The 21,217-nt window shown below is 35.8% G+C and overlaps 1 protein-coding gene across 1 annotated transcript; it reads left to right on the top strand.

Moving 5' to 3' along the window:
* The first annotated feature begins 1,019 nt into the window (after positions 1-1,019).
* Positions 1,020-18,334, top strand: LOC115216908. Its single transcript, XM_029786425.2, has 7 exons — positions 1,020-1,433; positions 6,880-6,978; positions 8,294-8,449; positions 10,894-11,030; positions 13,144-13,282; positions 15,077-15,206; positions 17,275-18,334. The coding sequence occupies exons 1-7, from the start codon at positions 1,080-1,082 to the stop codon at positions 17,370-17,372; spliced, it is 1,113 nt and encodes a 370-aa protein (XP_029642285.1). The 5' UTR covers positions 1,020-1,079; the 3' UTR covers positions 17,373-18,334.
* The last annotated feature ends 2,883 nt before the right edge of the window (positions 18,335-21,217 follow it).

Raw genomic sequence — 21,217 nt, 5'->3', positions numbered from 1 at the left:
TAATTCTGCTGAGGTTGACTTCTTTTTTAAACTACAGTGGTTGATAAAATGAATACAAATCAAGAACTAATGTATAATAGAATCTACAGCAGTGGGCCCTCACAGACATTCGATGCTTAAAAACTAGTTTTATAGTCACTTCTTTCAAAATTCCTGTTTTGTTTTTCATTCATTTCTTTGTGTAGGTTTGCAATACAACTCTCTGAGAGAACATTTTTCAGTGGCAGAAAACATGTTGAACTATGTAGGACGTGGGATGAAGAAACTTAGTTGTTTCTTGAATTAAATACAAAATTTTTTCATGGACCCATGGACAGGGCTAGTGACATACAAAAGGCATCTTTGACAGTGACACGTAAATGGCACCCATTAAACTCTTGGAATGTTTGGCTTTAGGAACCAGATGTAGAAATCAAGTCAAAATCAAACTGGAACCTGGTACAGCTCTCTGGCATATCGGTTACATTCAAACTGTCTAGCCCATGCCAGCTTAGAAAACGGACGCCAAATGATGATGACGACGATGATGATGATGATCCTAATTTACTATTTTGCTTGCTCTCCCGCCACAATTTTTTTATGGACCCCCAGTTGTGAACCACTGAACTACAGCCTTCTGCCAATGATAAAAATCATTACTTTATCTTGTATCTGTTCTGTATGGGAACATGAATGTTATTCATTCAAGACTGTCGTGCGTAAGGATTGATAAACATTTTTCCAACTGTGTAAAGTATCAATCAAGTACCGAGCTCGATGTAACCGTATATCCCGACCCACTAAAATTGCTGGCCTTGTGCCAACATTTGAAACAACTATTTCTCTGAAACAAGGCTTCGGATTTCCTCTGAGCACTTTATATTTTCACGATCACTTCGTATATCTACACAGCACTATATTTGGAAAAGAAATTAAAATTGTATTTATCTTTCTAATCTACCGATAAAACTTCTCTAAAATAAATTCAATTTATTTTTGTTTTTCTGGAGAATTTGCCAATTGAGAGTTACCTACCTTGTCAATATTAGCATTTTATAATTGATAATTGTTTGTTTGGAAAGCAATTCGTCACTTGCAAAATGTCAACCAAACGAGGAAATAAAAGTAGCGCTAAGCACGCCGAAAAGGCTGATAAGAAGCGTGAATGTTCACCTACAGCAGAAGAAAAATCTTTGTCAATCGAAGAGAAACTAGCTTTAGTGGAGAAAGAATTCTGTGTATTGCGTGATTTTTGTTTAAAATCTGGATACAGTCCACTTCAAATTGAAGAAGCCACCACTCCTTTTCTAAATAGCATCAAAAAAGCTAAACGTAAGAAATGGGCCCGCTTCGTCGTACAGTTTTTCATGTTTGTCATTTTCGCTTATGGTCTTTTCTCTTATGACCCCGTCTATAGAGTTCTGCTTGCATACGGTCGACAAACAAGTATCAAGGTAGGAACCATATTTCAATATTTATATATTTGATTAAAATAACAACGTGTTTTTAAAAAGTAAAATCCGTTTTATTTTCCGAAATCCAGCCTTTAAAGAGAGGCATAAAGTGTTATCTAGTCTCGCATGCACGTAATTATCTTAGGTTTTTGACTTGGTTCCAATCCTTTAAAAAGGAAAGGTTTGCTGTTTTGATATGCGAACACACGCACACATTCATGTGTGTACGCACAGATATTCTCTGTCTCTTATTGATATTCATACGAAGACTCGCATACGCTGTAATTGATGTATCGATACAATATTTTGATTCAATCTTCCTGGACCTAATATAAACATACACAAACACACATTAGTAAATAAAACCTAAAATAGACAAATGGTTTAAAATGGAATATTTCTCTATGATTTCAGACGTTTACATAACCCTTGGTGATCATTATTTACGAACATTATTTAAAAAGAGTTTGTCTTGTAAATGAATATTATTGTTTAATTCTCGTGTCTTAGTCTTTTCTTCGATTTTGTATTTATGTAATTACTCAAATTAGGGCGATCTTTCGAAGAAAGTATATCATAACTGAAAGTATTCGGCAATTTCTGTAAAAAAAATTTATTTCTTTATTTTTTTTCAGGTGAATCGCTTATGTTTATGTATTTTGTGTGTATATATATATGTTTCTGTGTTTATGTATATGTATGTATATTTATGTATGTAGGTATGTGTTTACATAGATCGCCTTAAAATAGTTATTAATTGGCTTTTTGCCATATTGAAAAATATTTTTCAGTACGGCACACACACATATATATATCCATTCTCAATACATTCTAACAGATTCGAATGTGAATGTCTCTTGTACTTTTGTTTGCATAAGAGAGCATCTCCTCTCTTCACCTACAGCAGTGTGTTCTTAACATGTTGTTCACCAGTGTAAGGGAACTTTGAGACATTGCTATGTTTTGACCTCATTGTGTTTCCTCAGTGAAAGCTATTCCAACGGATTGAATGCACAATAAGGTTGAAACACTGCAGTATCTCAAAGTTCCCTTACACCAGTGTATTGCATGTGTTATGAACACACATTGTCTAAAGCAGTGGTTTTCAACCAGGATCCATATGGCGCTTGGAGGTCCATATAAGATTTTGTTGTTAAAATTTTATATGCAGTAAATTGGTCATCCTTCTACATTACACCAAATATTTTTTATGCAATTTCTAATCATATCTAATTATAAAAATATAATAGGATATTTTAAACCTCAAATGGCTATGGCAGTCCGTCCAAGTAAAATAGGAATCAAAGAGGTCCATAGACAAAAACAGAAAATTGTTGAGAACCACCAGTGTAAGGAAACTTTGAGATATTGCAGCGTTTCAACCTTATTGTGCATTCAGTCTGAGGAAACACACAATGAGGTCAAACCATAGCAATGTCTCAGATGTTCCCTGATTACAAAAAACAACTCCAATCTGATTTTTATGCCTGTGTAGAGGTGATTCGAAACCTAATCATTAGATACTTGGTCAGACACCATGAGCAAACCACCATAGCTTCACATGATCAGTCTATTAATCAACCAATTAGCACCAAGGTGTTGTGTGAATGGTTTTCTTGAATGATCTTGGTGCTTTTCTAATTGCAGAGTGTGGAGGCACATGGCCTAGTGTTTAGAGCAGCGGACTCGCGGTCAAGGGATCACGGGTTCGAATCTCAGACTGGGCGATGTGTGTGTTTATGAGCAAAACACCTAAGTTCCATGTGGCAGAAGGTAATGGCGAATTTCTGCTGACTCTTTCGCCACAACTTTCTCTCGCTCTTTCCTCCTGCATCTTGCAGCTCACCTGCGACGGTCTGGTGCCCCTGTCCAGGTGGGGAATCCTATACGCCAAGGAAACCGGGAAACCGGCCCTAATGAGCCAGGCGTGGCTCGAGAAGGAACAAACAACAAAAATTGCAGAGTGTTGAAGGTAGATGAGTGACATGCATCCTCACTCTTGTCACACAAACGGTTCAAGGCATTTGCGCAGACAACTCTAGGTTCTCCGACAGACCCATTCACACAATATCCCATAAATAGCTTCTACAAATATGATGCCGTTTTTCTCTCTATCCCAATCAGCAATTATTAATATTGTTCATTGTAAATAGCCAGCATCAAATATCTTTATATCTAACAATAAATAGTTTGGTTAATCTTTTTGTTACCAACCCAACTGAAACCGGCTCTGGCTCTGAGTACAAATGTCTTGTTTTCATAAGTTTTGAATTAAAATATTCCACCAAACCTTAGTCACAGTTTATGTTGCTAACACTAGCTTCATGATAACTAAATTATTTTACTAAACTCTTTGTTATATTTAAAGTAATTGAAAGAAACATAGAGCATCTCAAAATAAATAAAGTACCGAAAGGGTTAAATGTTCATGAGTTTGCTTCAGTTATTACTCATGGAGCCAACAAAATATGTCATTATTCCCAGCTACTTGAATGATATTGTTAACACCTTATGTTCATTATCACCTAGCAACACCTGAACTTGCCAGAACATATTGAGAATGAATAGATATGTTAATGTTTGGATTGTCACTCACAAATTATTAAACACACACACACACACAAGTGTAACTATGTGTAAGAAGTTTGCTTTCCAGCCACATAGTTTCAGGTTCAGTTCCACTGTGTGGCTACTTGGTCAATTGTCCGAAATTGCGAAGATAATCTGGTACTCAACTGAGGAAAGAAAACTTCGAATGATGTTTTATTGTCTCATTTTTCTATCACCTAACTATCTGGATGTTTTGCGTTCTTGTCCCATCTTGTATTTATATATATATATATATCATCATCATCGTTTAACGTCTGTTTTCCCTGCTATGAGTTGATGGGTTGGACGGTTCGACTGGGGTCTGGGAAGCCAGGAGGCTGCCCCAGGCTCCAGTCTATATACACACACACATATATGTGATGGGCTTCTTTCAGTTTCTGACTACCACATGCACTCACAATGCTTTGGTTGGCCTGAGACTATAGTTGAAAACACTTACCCAAGGTGCCATGCAGTGGGACTGAACTTGGAACCATGTGGTTGAGAAGCAAACTTCTTACCACACACCCAAACCTGTACCTACATACATACTTACATGTGTGTGTGTGTGTGTATACATATATGGATGTGTGTTTGGTTTTGTGTGTCTCTTCCCCACTGTGCCATAACTTAGCAGTTCAACATATGAAACTGATAGAATAAGTACCTAACTTTAAGAAAATAGTATTGGGAGTGATTTATTTGATTAATCTTTTGAAGCAGTGACCTAGCATAGTTGAATTCCAATAACTGAAACAAGTAAAAAATAAAAGTTATTACTATATATATATATAATATATATATATATATAAGGCGCAGGAGTGGCTGTGTGGTAAGTAGCTTGTTTACCAACCACATGGTTCCGGGTTCAGTCCCATTGCGTGGCACCTTGCGCAAGTGTCTTCTACTATAGCCTCAGGCCGACCAAAGCCTTGTGAGTGGATTTGGTAGACGGAAACTGAAAGAAGCCCCTCATATATATGTATATATATGTATGTTTGTGTGTCTGTGTTTGTCCCCCTAGCATTGCTTGACAACCGATGCTGGTGTGTTTATGTCCCCGTCACTTAGCGGTTCGGCAAAAGAGACCAATAGAATAAGTACTGGGCTTACAAAGAATAAGTCCCGGGGTCGAGTTGCTCGATTAAAGGCGGTGCACCAGCATGGCTGCAGTCCAAATGACTGAAACAAGTAAAATGAGAAAAAAGAGAAAAAGATATATATATATATATATACAGGGTGGCCCAAAAGTAGGTTTACTGTTATCCCGTAGGCACTTTAAATTTCTTTTTAAACATTTTATTACATTTAAATTTCTATTTTAAAATCATATTGTTTATGCACATCTTAAACAGGCAATGTTTAATCTCTCAGATGCTCAAAATGTCCTCCTTCAACATCGCAACATTCTTCAAACCTCTTCAGAACACTCTGACTCACAGTGCAACTCAAATTCCGATCTCCATCAATTTCAATGAATGCGTCAGATATGTAATCTTTTAATTCATTTAATGTTTTGGGATTCTTCTCATAAACCTTGTTCTTTACAAAACCCCGCAAAAATAAATCCATTGGTGTCAGGTCAGGTGAATGTGATGGCCTTTCGATGCTGCCCCGTCTTCCAAACCAACGCTGTGGAAAGACTTGGTTAAGGTGCCATCAACGCATAATGTGGAGGTGCTCCATCTTGCTGAATAATGGTTTCATATTTTTTTTATAATTAAGATCTAAACTGTTAACATATGAATGCGAAAGAGATAGTTGAATAGCTGTAAACCTATTTTAGGGCCACCCTGTATGTGTGTGTGTGTGTGAGCTGCAGTTATTCTTAATTGCACATATGACATTTTATCTTCTTTTTTGCTGTCTTTACTGGTTTCACTTTTGGACCATATGCTTCAACAAACTCCACCTAACCAATGCAAGTATGAGAAAATGAATGTTAAAATGATGAGTATTACACACATGCACATGACTTAATAAAGCGTCGGGCTCACAATCATGAGGTAGTGAGTTCGATTCCTGGACCAGGCTGTGTGTTGTGTTTATTTCATGTTGCTCCATTTCACTCAGCTGTAGAAATGAGTTGCAATGTCAATGGTACCGAGCTGTATCTGCCTTTGTCTTTCCCTTGGATAACATTGGTGGCGGCGTGGAGAGGGGAGGCTGGTATGCCTGGGCGACTGTTGGTCTTCCATAAACAATCTTGCCCGGACTTGTGCTTCTGTGGGTAACTTCCTGGGTACAGTCCCATGGTCATTCATGACCAAAGGGGGTTTTTAGCCTTTACACACACATATGACAGGCTTCCTTTCGTTTCCATTTTCCAAATCCACTCACAAGAGTGGATTTGGTCAGCTAAAGTAAAAGACAACTTACTGAATCTGAAATCATGTATTTGGGAAGCAAACTTCTTAACTGCAGAGCCATACCTGTACCTCATATGCGTGTGTGTGTGTCCATCTGTCTGTCTGTCTGTCCGTCCTTGTCTTCATATAGCCCAATAGTTTCAAATAAGTATCACTATCATATAAGCAGCGTCATTCATTTTCAATCTTCCTTGAGAATATATCTGGTCATTGGGAAATATTACCTTACTTAGAAATAGGTGAGCATTAGTGACAGAAAAAGGCATCTAGGCATAGAAACTCAACCTCAAAGAATTCCATCCAATCCATGGTAGATATGGAAAAGGAGACATTAAAGTGATGATGATTCATTCCTTCATTTATATACTTAAGTATGCACATGCATACATACATAAATATATATACCCACACACACAAACAAAAACTTACAAACATACATACAAAAAAATAAACAAACATTTTATTATCCCTTTTTTAATCTGTTTCAGCTGTTGCCAGTTTGGGATTGGACTAGAATGTTTTATAAAGAATGTCTACTTAATAATCCTTACTACAATGGAGTTGACTTGAAAGAAGAAGATTGTGGTGTAAGTAAACCAGAATATAATTTTAATTATTTTTGCAGTAAATGCCTTGGTAATCTCATTTTCTTAGTAAATTGGGGCAAAAAATGCCAGTTTCAATCATGACACCTGCTACTAGATTATCTACTTAATCCAATAAGATGAATTTTTTTAATGATTTCTCAACCTGTCAAAAATCTGCTACTAGATTATCTACTTAATCCAATAAGATGACTTTTTAATGATTTCTCAACCTGTTAAAAATAGGGGCCAAATGTTCCTCAAATTAAACTTTACTCTCTTGAAAAAGATCACATTCAAGAATATAAAGGGTAAAGACCCCCTTTGGTCATGAATGACCATGGGATTGCACCTAGAAAGTTACCCTCCTAGACACAAGTCCGGGCAAGGTTGTTTTATGGAAGACCAGCAGTCGCCCATGCATACCAGCCTCCCCTCTCCACACCACCAGTGTTATCCAAGGGAAAGACAAAGGTCGATACAGCTTGGCACCAGTGACGTCGCAACTCATTTCTACAGCTGAGTGAACTGGAGCAACGTGAAATAAAGTGCCTTGCTCAAGAACACAACACGCAGCCCGGTCCGGGATTCGAGCTCACAACCTCACGATCGTAAGCTCGACGCTCTAACCACTGAGCCATTATAGTTGTAATTGAATTGACTCAGACAGGATGGTCAAGACTGAAACGTCTTTGATCAATAGTTTGCTTGGTCAGAGCTGGATTTTGGTGAAACAGTCTGTTTAAACCATTTTTATAACAACTGTTTAATCATTTTGATAGCAATTTGCCTGAGCTTAGGTCTTTGATGTGTTCAGTTTTAAAGTGTTTAAAGTTAAGTTGAGTAAAATAAAGACAAATTGGATAAAGATGTCCTAGTTAGACTGTGTCTGAAAACAAGATATGAGGGTCATGACTAGATTGCCTGCTCAATCAAGGCTGGCTTGGATCTAAACAACTTGAACAAGCAACAGCGGCAATCAGATCATTCCTAGTATTTTACTTGTGTAGATTTTATCTCATTACAAAATACCATCACCTTGTATATTTTCTAAAATATTTACTGCTCTAATAATATCTTTAAAATGTTAAAAAGTTTACTAAACTTTTGTTTTTGAAAGTGTCATTTTTATGTTATTAAAGATATGCTAAAAGTTCTTTAGAACGGCCATCTATTTTCTCTGCCCTCTTTTTCCTGCCAAGGTCATAGGGGTAGATTCCTCAGGCACCTCCTCCTTAGAGTCTGATCAAAAGCATCTGTCTTTTCTCTTGCTTTCTTTAAAATAACCTGCCATAATATATTTAAAATTCTATTTCAGATTTGTGAAAACTTTGAACCAATTGCTCATGTGACAAACATCAGTGCAGAAGAAGTTGTCGAGAAGTACATTTACTCTGAGAAACCATTGATCGTTTCAGACGGCATTGAAGAAGGCTCATTATTCCAGAACCTTTCTATACAACTACTTGAAGAGGTTACATTCAAATATCTATATATTCCTTATTCTTTACATGCAAACACCTGTTTATATTTTTAGTTGTGTTTTCTTAACCCTTTAGCATTCAGATGACTCTGTAAAATATTATACTTATTTAATCAGATTGTTTTGAATTAATCCTGCTTTATCTCATAGCTTTGAGATTTCAATCATATGATTCTTTATTTTTCATATGACATTGTAGGGTAGGTGTGAAAGGCTCAATCAAGCCAGTTTGAACAATAAAACAGGTAGAATATCTTGGCTGGATATGGCTGGTTGAAATGCCGGCCATATCCGGCCAAAATATTTAACCTGTTTTATATTGAAACTGACCAGATCTCACCTCTCACCTCAGCCCTACCATGTCATTCTAAAACTAAAAAATCACATCATTGAAATCTCTAAACTACAAGATAATGCATGATTAATTCAAAACAATATAGATAAACAAACATCACATTTGATAGAATAATCTGAACACTAAAGGGTTAAACCTGTAGTACCGATTGTCAATAATTCCTAATGCTTCAAATAAGGGAAGAAAGGAAGAAGAGGTCAAAATCGAAAGTTTAGATTAATTCTAAGAATTCTTCATATAGACAACATTATTGCATGCAAACAGTTATAAAATCCATCAGTTCCCCACATTATGGATATTTGCTAGTTTTTTTTTTAATACACTTCGTGTTTTGTGCATGCATGCATACACACACACACACATGTATACACACACACACACATACACACAATCATTGTTAGTCATACAAATTGTCATCATCATGTAGTGTCCATTTTCCATGCTAGCATGGGTAAGATGATGTGACTGGACCTGATAAACGTAAGAGCTGCACCAGGCTCCAGTCTGTTTTGGCTTGGTTTCTATGGCTGGATGCCCTACCGTTCCATTAAGGTAGGTTCAACAAAGAACATAATACATTCAGTGAGAGATAAATTTCATTTAATGTACACTGCATTAAAAATAAGAGCCATGGAGACACAAGGCAGAAAATAAAAATCTGCTTAACCATGTGTCTTAATAGAAATTGTTACTAGTTCTTATTTTAATATGGTGTAGATTAAACAATATGTATATATTAGGTTGTTAGTCAGCAAGAGGGTGTCATAAAATTGGTCTTTCTGTACATCAGGTAGCCCCGACTGAGCGGCATAGGCCGAGATAATGGTTGCTAACCCATGATGAAGCACTAATCTAATCTTAAGTATTCTATTGCAGACTCTGACTACCTTGATATCAACCCATTTCTCTGCAAGAAGTATACCCACACCCCCCAACCCCGTCAGTGTTCTCGGCCCAGAAAATCTTGTACCTATGTTCTTTGCCTGTGAGGAACCTAGAGGAACCTCCTCTCCACCTTACTTCTTGGATGCAGCACAAATCTACATGTCTCTGTTCAAGCATATATATATATATATATATATATATACAGCATGTAAAAAGCATTGTTCAAGCATTGGGCCTCATGGAGGCTGTGACAGGTAACTAAGACCTTTGGCAATATACTGTGCTTGTGTAGACCTGTCAAACCAAGTGAGATTGTAGTTGTGGCCAGTGTCATGTCAATGGCACCAGTGCTCGTGGCACATACAAAGCACCCACTTCACTCTCAGAGTAGTTAGCATTAAGAAGGGCATCCAGCTGTAGAAACTTGCCAAATCAGATTGGAACCTGGTGCAGCTCCCCCGGCTTACCAGTTAAACAATCCAACCCATGTCAGCATAGAAAGCAGACATTAAATGATGATGATGATGGAACACAGTAAGATTCCGCATAGTTTCCAGTTACCAAATTCCACTCACCAAGGTATTGATCAGTTCAAGGTTATTGTAGAAGACACTTGCTCAGTGTGTTGGTTGGTGATATTGAATCAAGAAACAAGTGGTTTCAAAATGAACTTCTAAATGATATCGGCAGACTTATGCCTATAATCATATATACCCATGCAAGCATGGAAAAGTGGGTGTTAAAACAATGATGAAGATATAGGTTTATGTATAATTATGTATATGTATAGAGTAGAGAGGACTGTTTAGTGCCCTCTAATGCAGTGCCAGATTACTGTAGGAAGGGCATCCAGCTATAATAAATAATTTCCAAAAACATGCCCTGCACAATATCAAAAATTGTTTTCTTTGTTGTGTATGTCACATAATGATGGGCTGCAACTGTAATGGAGCAGATCTGTCTAACCTATACCAGTATAGAAAATATGGACATAAAACCCTGATGATAATGATGATGATTATATTAAAATTCGCAAAGCTTTACAAAATGGTTGTTGCCCATGCAGACTAACCCCATTTCTTTAAATTCTTGGTTTTAATTTTTACAAAAAAAAGTACCTTTTTTTCCTTCATAATGTTAAAATGGTTAAAAGAGCTGAAGAGAAAATAACAGAAAATTTCCTTTTCCATTTCAGCTTTACCATAATCATCCAATTCTTGTTGACTATGAACCTTGTTCCTTTCGGAGTAACTTTAAAAAACAGTATCTTTATCCTCATACCATCTTGAAAAAAGCTGTTTCTGGAGAACTCACTGGTTATTATGCTCACTGGTAATTAATTTCTCATGTTCATTCATTTGTTTATTCACATTTAATTTGCTTCAGTTTTAATTTTTTTCTATGTACGTATGTGTGTGTGTGTGTGTGTGGTGTGTGTGTGTGTATGTATGTATGTAAGTAAGTAAGTATGTATGTATATATATATATGCATATATAAGTGAAGGCACATGATTCAGTGGTTAGCATGTTGGGCTTACAATCATCAGGTTGTAAGTTTGATTCCCGGGTTGTGCATTGTGTTCTTGAGCAAGACACTTTATTTCACATTGCTCCAGTCCTCTCAGCTGTAGAAATGAGTTGCAACGTCCCTGGTGCCAAGCTGTATCAGCCTTTGCCTTTTCCTTGGACAACATTGGTTGAGGGGAGACTGGTATGCATGGGCAGCTGCTGGTCTACTACTAACAACCTAGCAGGCATGCATTATACAGTGACTGGTGAGGAAAACAGCAGTATGCTTAGAGTGCCACACTCTATCTTTTACATTAAGCTACTGTACATTAGATTGCATGGTTTAATTTATAACTATGTGGAGACATAATATATTGAGAACACTATGACCGGAGGTTCAGCTAACTACACATGTGTCAAAGGTTTGCTTTATTAGGATTAACCTGGAACAACAACAATTTCAATGAAAAATCTTCACATTAATTCATAATTTAATTTCAATTTTAGCTTGTTGTTCATCATAGAATTTAAGCTTCATATGTATTGCTGTCATCATTACATTTTTAGAGGAGGAGGAGGAGGGGAGAGGTGATGGTGATGGTCATAACAACAATAAGGAGGGTATCCTTATGGTGACTCTCCTTGTTAGAAATAGCAAGCAACTCTCACTCATAAGTCTACCATCTTAAAAGAAAAAAAAAGAACAAAAGAGACATTAGATAATGTTGTTCTAGATACCCCTAAAAGAATGGGATGGTCATAGATGGAATGTCTTTTGCATGAGGCAAAAGATCAACATTGACTCATCAATTGTCAATTTACTTTAGAAAACCTATCACATGGAAATATATTTTCTTTTTTCTTATTGTTAATCATTGATAATGGGCTCTTCATTAAAAAAAATAATGGTTAAAGGCTAGCAATATGCAGGCTTCAGTTTCAGCAATATGAATTGTTAGTCCTGGCTAAGAAAGTTATGTAACCCAAAATAATGTTCACTTCCTGTAAATTTCTTCATTTATCAAAAAAAAAAAGTCAAGTTAAGATATCCTTTTATCTTTTATTTATTTCTGTCATTGAACTGTGGCCATGCTGAGGACCATTGTGAAGAGTTTCTGTTGAACTAACCAACCCCAGTATTTATATTTTTCTTAATTTGTATACTACTTATTCTTTCAACCTCTATTGCCAAATTAAGCTACAGGGATGTGAACAAACCAATACGGGGGAACAAATACAAAACACACACACACTCACATGTATATTGACTGCGTGGTAAGTAGCTTGCTTACCAACCACATGGTTCCGGGTTCAGTCCCACTGCATGGAACCTTGGATAAGTGTCTTCTACTATAGCCTCGGGCCGACCAAAGCCTTGTGAGTGGATTTGGTTGACAGAAACTGAAAGAAGCCTGTTGTATATATGTATATGTGTGTGTGTTTATGTGTCTGTGTTTCTCCCCTCATACACACACACTCATTGCATGACAACAGATGCTGGTGTGTTTACGTCACTGTAACTTAGCAGCTCAGCAAAAGAGACTGATAGAATAAGTACTAGGCTTACAAAGAATAAGTTCTGGGGTCAATTTGCTCAACTAAAGGCGGTGTTTCAGCATGGCCGCAGTCAAATGACTGAAACAAGTAAAAGAGTAATATATACGATGGGTTTCCACATAGTTTCCACCTACCAAATTCACTCACAAGGCATTGGTTGACCTGGAGATATAGTAGAAAACTTGTCCAAGGTGCTATTCTGTGGGACTGAACCCAAAGCAGCATATCAGCAAATCAAGCTTCATAACCACACAGCCATGCCTGTACATATAATATATAAAACTTTTAGAAATTGAATTTCCTCTCTATTCTTATCCATTATCAATACTATCATCATGAACATCATAATCACAATCATGAGATATGTTTCTTCTTTCAGGGAAAATTGTTTCAAGCCAGCAGCGAAAGTGTTCCGTGAATATTACAAAAGACCTTACTTTTTATCTCCAGTTGTCCAGATGGATGATACTAACTGGATATACATATCATCAGGTTTTAAAAGTACAACTTTCAGACCAGTAAGTGCTGTTCGTTTGCATCCTTCAAAACTTCCATGCTTTCTGAGATTAGCCAACACTACACTTGATTTTCTCCCCTCCATACACACACAAGCATGTATTTGACTCATACATTGTTCACTTTCCAGACATTTGTACATTACTGCATATACTTTATACGCACTTTCTGACAAGTTGTGGTGCACCTGAGCACTGTATACAATAATTTCATTATTATTATAATACAGTAATCAACCTTAGGCACATGGCTTAGTGCTTAGGAGTATTCGTCTCATGATCATAATGTCATGAGTTCAATTCCTGGCTTTATTTCATATTTCACATTTCTGCAGTCCAGAGTAATATCTGTATTTCAAAGGGCCAGCCTTGTCACATTCTGTTATGCTGAATCTTCTGGAGAATTATGTTAAGGGTAGTGTTCAACCACTTGCATGTTAAATTCATAAATAGGCTGTTCTGTTGATCAGATCAATTGGAACTCTCCTTGTTATAGCTGATTGAGTGCCAGTAATCAACCATATTGTAGATCCATTTTTCCATACTGGTAATGGTTTGTACATCTCACCATTGCTCCAGTTACTTGTCATCTCATTCAAGAGGTTTAGCATTCTGCAGTTTTCACCACTTCGAGATAATGTAATGTAAGTCATGTGTCCAAGCCACTGACATACTATCATACCACTGATGGAATATGAGCCACCAACTTTACAACTGTCACTCCAGTATGCTATCAGCTCAACCACATGTCACTTGGTATGATAAAGCAGTTCTGTAGGAACATAAACATTACAACTTCACATATTGAAATGAATGAATTTTTGTAAAATCTTGTTAAATGTAGAAGGATCAAGCAATCCACCTGGAAGGAACTAGCAGAAGAGGATGACTGAGAAAGTGTGCTTCCTGCCTTCTGACAAAGCCATAAATAATAAAAACAACAATAATGTATGAGTTAATTATGAGGAATCTGCATGGTAGTCTTCTTGCAGTCACTGATGATTTCATTTAACAAAGACTCATCCATTTTTGGAGGACATTGCTGGAGAGCTAAGCAGCAACTCATTAATGACACTCTCTAATGGAGACTACTATCTATCCACTCAGTCGAAGTTGACTCTCGGTTACTCGATGGATCAGTGTCCTCCAGCCAGTTCTATCCTGGGCTGCTTCTTTCAGATTGGCTATGTCGATTCCGGTATCACTCTTGATGGTGTCGAGCCAGCGGGTTCTTGGTCGGCCTCTTCCTCTCTTGCCACTGACCATTCCAAGCATGATGTCCTTCTCTAGGGATTTTCTCCGCATAATATCAAAATATGTCAATCTATGCTTGGTGATCCTATCTTTTAGCGACAGTTTCGGCCTGATCTGGTTAAGAACTTCTCCATTGGTGAGCCTCACTGTCCATGGAATCCGTAAAAGTCTTCTCCAATACCAAAGCTCGAATACATTAATTCTCTTCTGGTCAGCTAATGGAGACACTGACATGGATATACATAGCTCACCCATCCAGCAAAATCCTTCATCAACCAACTTTGGATAGATAAAGGATGTTGTCTTGCTAACTAAATGAATGTTATGCAGTATTGTTATGGGTGGCTCGATTGAGTCAGGCAAACCCAAGCAAAAACAACCAGATGATCAGAAAAACCTTCTGTTTATTTATGGTGTATGTATATCCCTACAGTTCTATAGTTTAATCTCTTAGAACCTGCCAAATTCAAAGCACATTGATATATTCGATGTATCTAGTTTTATTTTTGTGTTTTATCATATTGATTTTAATTTCTATTTCAGATTGATATCAAGTCAACATTAATTATCCTAATTCAAGCAAAAGGTCAGATAAATTTTCAGCTTAGCCCCAAAAACCCTTGCGGTAATCTGTGCCCTGTTCTGAATGGTATCCTCGATGAAGGAGAAATTTGTAAGTATCATGTCAATTGCTCCATGTAAAATATGAAAAGTCTATAACATATGCTCAGATATAAAAAGAAAAGAAAATTGTGATAAAGTACACACACATATGCTTCTGTGGGCGTTGACACAGTAAAACTTTGATGTCTAGTAGCTGATTTGGTTGAAGCCTTCAAGATTATCCACAATCTTTTCAACAACTTTGGTTACATTTTTGAATCTAATGTGCTTATAAAACCACAAGATGAAATATTTGTCATGCTCAGAATTTTCCAAATATGGAATAAACTATCCCTGTTGAATGTTAGTTGTCAGGGCATTGCATCCTTCAAAAATTCCATACTTAAAATTCACCAACACCACACCTAGCAGGTCTATGCACCTTTCCCTCTTTATGATTCTTTTATTGTTCTTTTTACTGTCTTTTTGTAGTTTATTCTGTGTACTGTGTTTGTACTTTTAGCTTTCATTTTTGTCTTTCTATACTTGATTTAATGCTATTTTTTGAACCCCTCTTTTGCTCTTCTCTGACAATTTGTAGTGCACCTGAGCGCTGTATACAATAAGCTCATGATTAATACTATCATTATTTCTAAGGTAGTGAGCTGGCAGAATTGTTACCGTGCTGGATAGACAAAATTCTAAGTGGTATTCTTCTGTCTTCACATTCTGAGTTCTAACTCCAATGAGGTCAACTTTGCCTTTCGTCCTGTTTGGCTTGATAAAATAAGTACCGGTTGAGCACTGGGCTCAATGTAATCAACAAGTCCCCTCTCCCAAATTTCAGCCCTTATGCCTATAGTAGAAAGAATTATTAGTGAGGTGGTGAGTTGGCAGAATTGTTAGCGTGCCAGGCAAAATGCTTAACAGTGTTGCATCTGTCTTTAAATTTTGAATTCAAATTCCACCACTTTGCCTTTCGTCCTTTTAGGGTTGATAAAATAAGTACCAGCTGAGCACTGAGGCCAGTGTAACTGACTTATCCTGCCCTGAAAATGCTGTCCTTGTGCTAAAACTTGAAGCCAATATTGTCATTCTTACTAAGTTCAAATTCTGCCAAGGTCAACCTTGCCTTTCATCCTTTTGGGGATCAATGAAATAAGTACAGTTGAGCACTGGGGTCAGTATAAATTTCCTGTCTTGATCTTTTAGTAGAAAGGATCATCATCATCATCATCACCATTATAATAATAATAAAATTATTGTATACAGTGCTCAGATGCACCACAACTTGTCAGAAAGTGCGTATAAAGTATATGCAGTAATGTACAAATGTCTGGAAAGCAAACAATGTATGAGTCAGATACATGCTTGTGTGTGTATGGAGGGGAGAAAATCAGGTGTAGTGTTGGCTAATCTCAGAAAGCATGGAAGTTTTGAAGGATGCAGTGCTCCGACAACTAGATAATAGCTTTTCAAATGATGTTTTTACTATCGTGTTACATATTCCTAACCTAGTTATGACAGCTGATTTGGAAATGAATTTCTCATCTAAATTTTTTCTTCGTTCTTAATTTTTAATGTCAAGGGAGGTAACTCGTAATTTTAATTTCGAGATGAAATAACGATTATGTTGCTTTTGTTTATTTGAGCATGAACTTATAAAACAATAACTATCATGGTTTTTTTTCTGAAGTTACCTTTTCTTACCATGGATAACCCTAGTCAGTGTTATATCTTCTCCCCCTTTTGGGAATTTCTGTTGTTAAAAAGTTACCGTGTTATCTCTTTGTGTAACATCCCAAAACATTTTCGATCCCTATCGATCGGTTTTCAAAAGGAAAATTCTACATTGTATTGTCCCTCTGTGACTTAATAAAGAAATCTATTTTGCTTTCTGTTGTGTCTGGGGAGAGTCATTTTCTTTTTGTGTCTTATATTGTCAGACACTCACCAGTAAAATTTCCACTTATTTCTTATTTTTATTTTCCTAAGGCACAAAAAGAAAATGACTCTCCCCAGACACAATAGAATATGCTTCAAAACACGAACTCATATAAAGAATCTTGCAAACCAAATCCCAAAACGAAACTATGTTGCTTTGTTTCAAGTTTAACTCTATTTTATTTCTTTTTCAGTATTATTCGTACCATTCATATGGTCTATGGAATATCTGCCATCAGAGGAGGAAGAAAATCTTTCTGTTGGTATTGGAGCAAATTTTGATCGATTCTAACATTCCATTTCGATTGAAGACAATTGGATTTCTATCGGACACTCTACTTCATAACGGAACTTTTCAATTATTTCAAAACTGAAGAAAAAAGAAAAAAACAGACAAGAACTACTTCAGAATTCTTGTCTGGAATTTACTATTGTGATGTTACCTTTCTGTTGTTTTGTCGTATATGCAACTGTGGCTTTGTGTTAAAAATACAATACTTTAGGTGTTTTTTACAATTTCTTTTCCATATTTCAACAGAAGTATTTTGAAGCATTTTTTCTCTTTAAAGTGTAATTCCTATTAAGTTATATAAATTTTATAATTTTAGTGCATAGTTTTAATATATAGGTATTGGAGATATATATATACATATATATATATATATAAGGTGATGTTATGTTGCCAACATAATGAGGGTGGAGGTGCTTATCTCCCCCTTTGAAAACATAAGGACAGAGAAAATGTGTCACGGCTAACTGGAAATGTTGTTTCCTAGGGCTAAATAGCAGTAGCATTCTTCCCTTTCATGGGACTGCCACATTAAATTGGCAGCATAACATCACCTTATCATGGCGCTACTGTATGAATCTATGAATCTCTCTGAGAAATTTAGAAATGCAATATTTCTAATTTTGTAGATTATTGAATTTATTTCACGGTTTTGTGTATATAGTTTATATTAGGTTTATATCTCTTTTTATAATAAGTTTTTAACTTTTTTAAAAATTCTTTTAGTTACTACTAAGTTAAAAAAGTTTCACTTAGTATCAACCTATATTGTATTGCATTAACTATTATAAATTTTGTTATATTTATTCTTATACTATAGTTAGTATTATTCTTAACTTCTATTTTCTAATAGATACAAATCTAAGTATTTTATAACTGGTTATCATGAACTATTGACACATAAGGCACCACTTAAATATTTCGTCTTCATTTAGTGTATCTTGTGTAGGATTGTTTAAGGAAGGTACAACCTCTCAAAGCTACTCTCTTGGAAGGATTAAATCAAAACATACTTTAGTTGTGGCAACAAACTGAACCGCTGAAGATTGGTTAAAGCCTTTTTTTTTTTTTGTTTTAAGTGTTAAAAGTTTTCACCATGTATATAATGGTGTGCTAATGACAGGAAACTACTATGAGCCCCTCAGCCAGATTGAACAAAACAGAGTAACCAATTGGGATAAGTTAAAGTACATATTAACTGTAAACTAATATTAAGCACATCGATTCCTATCAGTAATTTCTCTTATTTTTTTCTTTTGCTGTAGTCCTTTTCGAGAATATTTAGAGAATATTTCAAGAATTATTCATAATATGTAAAATTTGTTTCAGTCCATTCTTGTACAATGGACTTTGAAACCATTTTTCTTCATCTTAAATTCATATTAATTTTTTTATTTTAATTAAAATGGAAGTTTAATTTAAGCAATATTAGACAGTCTTCTTTTTGTCAGAAGTAAATGTACACACTTTTTAAAAAAGCAATAGAAAATTAGAAAGAACGTAACTAAATAGATTTTCTTTCTATGTTAAAAGTTCATCTTAGTCACATCAAAGTTCATTGTCCTAATTTCTTTGTAATAATATTTTACTTGCCCTTTGTATGCTTCTTGTATCATTGTGTATTGCTTCAACATCTTTATTTATTTATTTATTATCAGTCTTTGAAATAAAATAAATATAAATATTGCATTATTTGATGATTTGGGGATTTTGTTTATCAAAGGCAGACAGTGAGTTTGCAATCTATAATCTATTCTGTATTGATAAAATAAGTTTAAATTCTAATGTTTCTTTTTGTGGATGATCAGTTATTCTTATGAGGTTCTCATCTCTGTCCCTCTATATTACTCAGCTTAAAATGAATACCAGTGATTACTTGGAGTCTAACCTTTGTGGGGCTGCTGCACACAGTCAAGCCCTTCGTCATCAATAGAAGCAGTTACTCCCCAATCATCTTCTATAATACTTAGACTATATATTTTGCTATCACTACCTCTACTTGCATTAATATACGATCAAAACAACAGTGCTTACCCCTACTTCTGTTGAAATCAAGAAGTTTGCTTAGCGGTCATGTGGCTTCAGGTTTGATCCCACTGCATAGGTCTTTGGGCAAGTGTTTTCCCCTTTAACTCCATGTTGGCCAAAGTCTTCAGAGTAGAGTGGAATTTGTTTGATAGAAATCCAACAGATGTTTCTATGTATATGTGTGCACACGAACATATTGGGGGCCCAATGTATTCATGCTCATTGAGTATATCTTTCTGAGAACCTTATTAACCAAATATACATTAAAGTACAACCAAGTTAATTGCCAGAACCATTTAGATTCCCACTACTTGATATATGTGTGTGTGTATTTGTAAGTGCAGACATAACTGTGTGGTTGAGAAATTTTTCCAACCATATGACTCTGAATGGCCCCTTGAACAAGTGTCATTGTAGCACCTGAGCAACCAAAATGTTATGTTTAGATTTGATAGACGGGCACTGAAAGACAATTTACAAACCTGTAGCATAAATAACAACTGGGAATTTTTATGAAATAATCTGCTTAGGTCTACATATCAGACATGTGGCTGGAGCAAAATCACAAATAAACTGAAGGTTATGCAATGGTGGAATGACATGGTTAATAAGGTAGTAAAAGCTAAGAGACAACAGCTTAGGGTATAACCTGATTTGTATCAACTTTATCATTTAGTATACTTAAGCCCTTCAATCCCTAATAAGTAAAGGCCACCAACAACCCCATCCCCACTGGTTTTGAGACAAGGCTGTCTTTTCCCTTTCTCTCCAGTTGGATCACTGGTTTTATGATACTGCAGCTTTTCAAATTTTGCTGCACTACATTACATATTTCCCTGGGGGAAGGCCTTTGTCTCCTAGGGTTCTGTTGGTTTCAAATTTTCACTGAAGCTTCTATAACTTTTCTGTTTTTCTAGGTATGAGTGTCGGCCATATTCAAACCCATTTTTTTGTCACTTCTGGTCCATATTAGTCTTTATTTATGGTGAGAATGGAATTAGCAACAGTATCTCATTCAATTGAATTGTTAATATCTCAGATTATCAACTGAAGTTGGGAGTGGTCATTGGATCAAATCTTCTGGTTACTGGTGCAGAGTTATGTCTCTATTAAAGAAATCCAAACACAATGACCCAATTCTTTTAACCCTTTCGTTACTGTATTTATTTTGAGATGCTCTGTGTTTCTTTCAATTACTTTAAATATAACAAAGAATTTAGTAAAATAACTTAGTTATCATTCTGCTAGTGTTAGGAACATAAATTGTGACTAAGGTTTGGTAGAAGATTTTAATTCAAAACTTATGAAAACAAGACATTTGTACTCAGAGCCAGAGCTGGTTTCAGCCGGGTTGGTTATGAAAGGGTTAATTATAAAATTGGTACCAAAGAAAAGGATAAATTACTAGTTAAGACTAAAGGCATTGTGTTATTAACAAATGTTTCTGTAGCTTTCAGGGCAAAAACCAAAACTTACAATATACTAAGCAAACAAAGGTACGTCTATGTGGTCATTTGACCTATTAGATAAAGCAGTCAAACCTTTCTCAAATCACCCTAACATCTAGAAAAAAACAGATCATTGGATAATGTAATCCTAGATACATTATATCTAAAAATAATGAAGATGAAACGATCATGGTTTCAGTGATTTTTAAGCCACATGCCACAATCTCAAAAAGGAGACAACTTAGAATGGAATTTCTATGTGATCACTCAACTTACTAGAAATAGTAGCAAAACCACCCTCATGCTACACTCCACAACCTCAAAAACAAAAGTATATTATAAAATAGTCCTTGATACACTACGTTTGAAAGT

The sequence above is a fragment of the Octopus sinensis genome, linkage group LG1 (genome assembly GCF_006345805.1).
Source record: "Octopus sinensis linkage group LG1, ASM634580v1, whole genome shotgun sequence".
NCBI lineage: Eukaryota > Metazoa > Mollusca > Cephalopoda > Octopoda > Octopodidae > Octopus > Octopus sinensis.
Note: the sequence above shows the minus strand (reverse complement) of the source record. Positions and strands in the feature narration are given on the sequence as shown.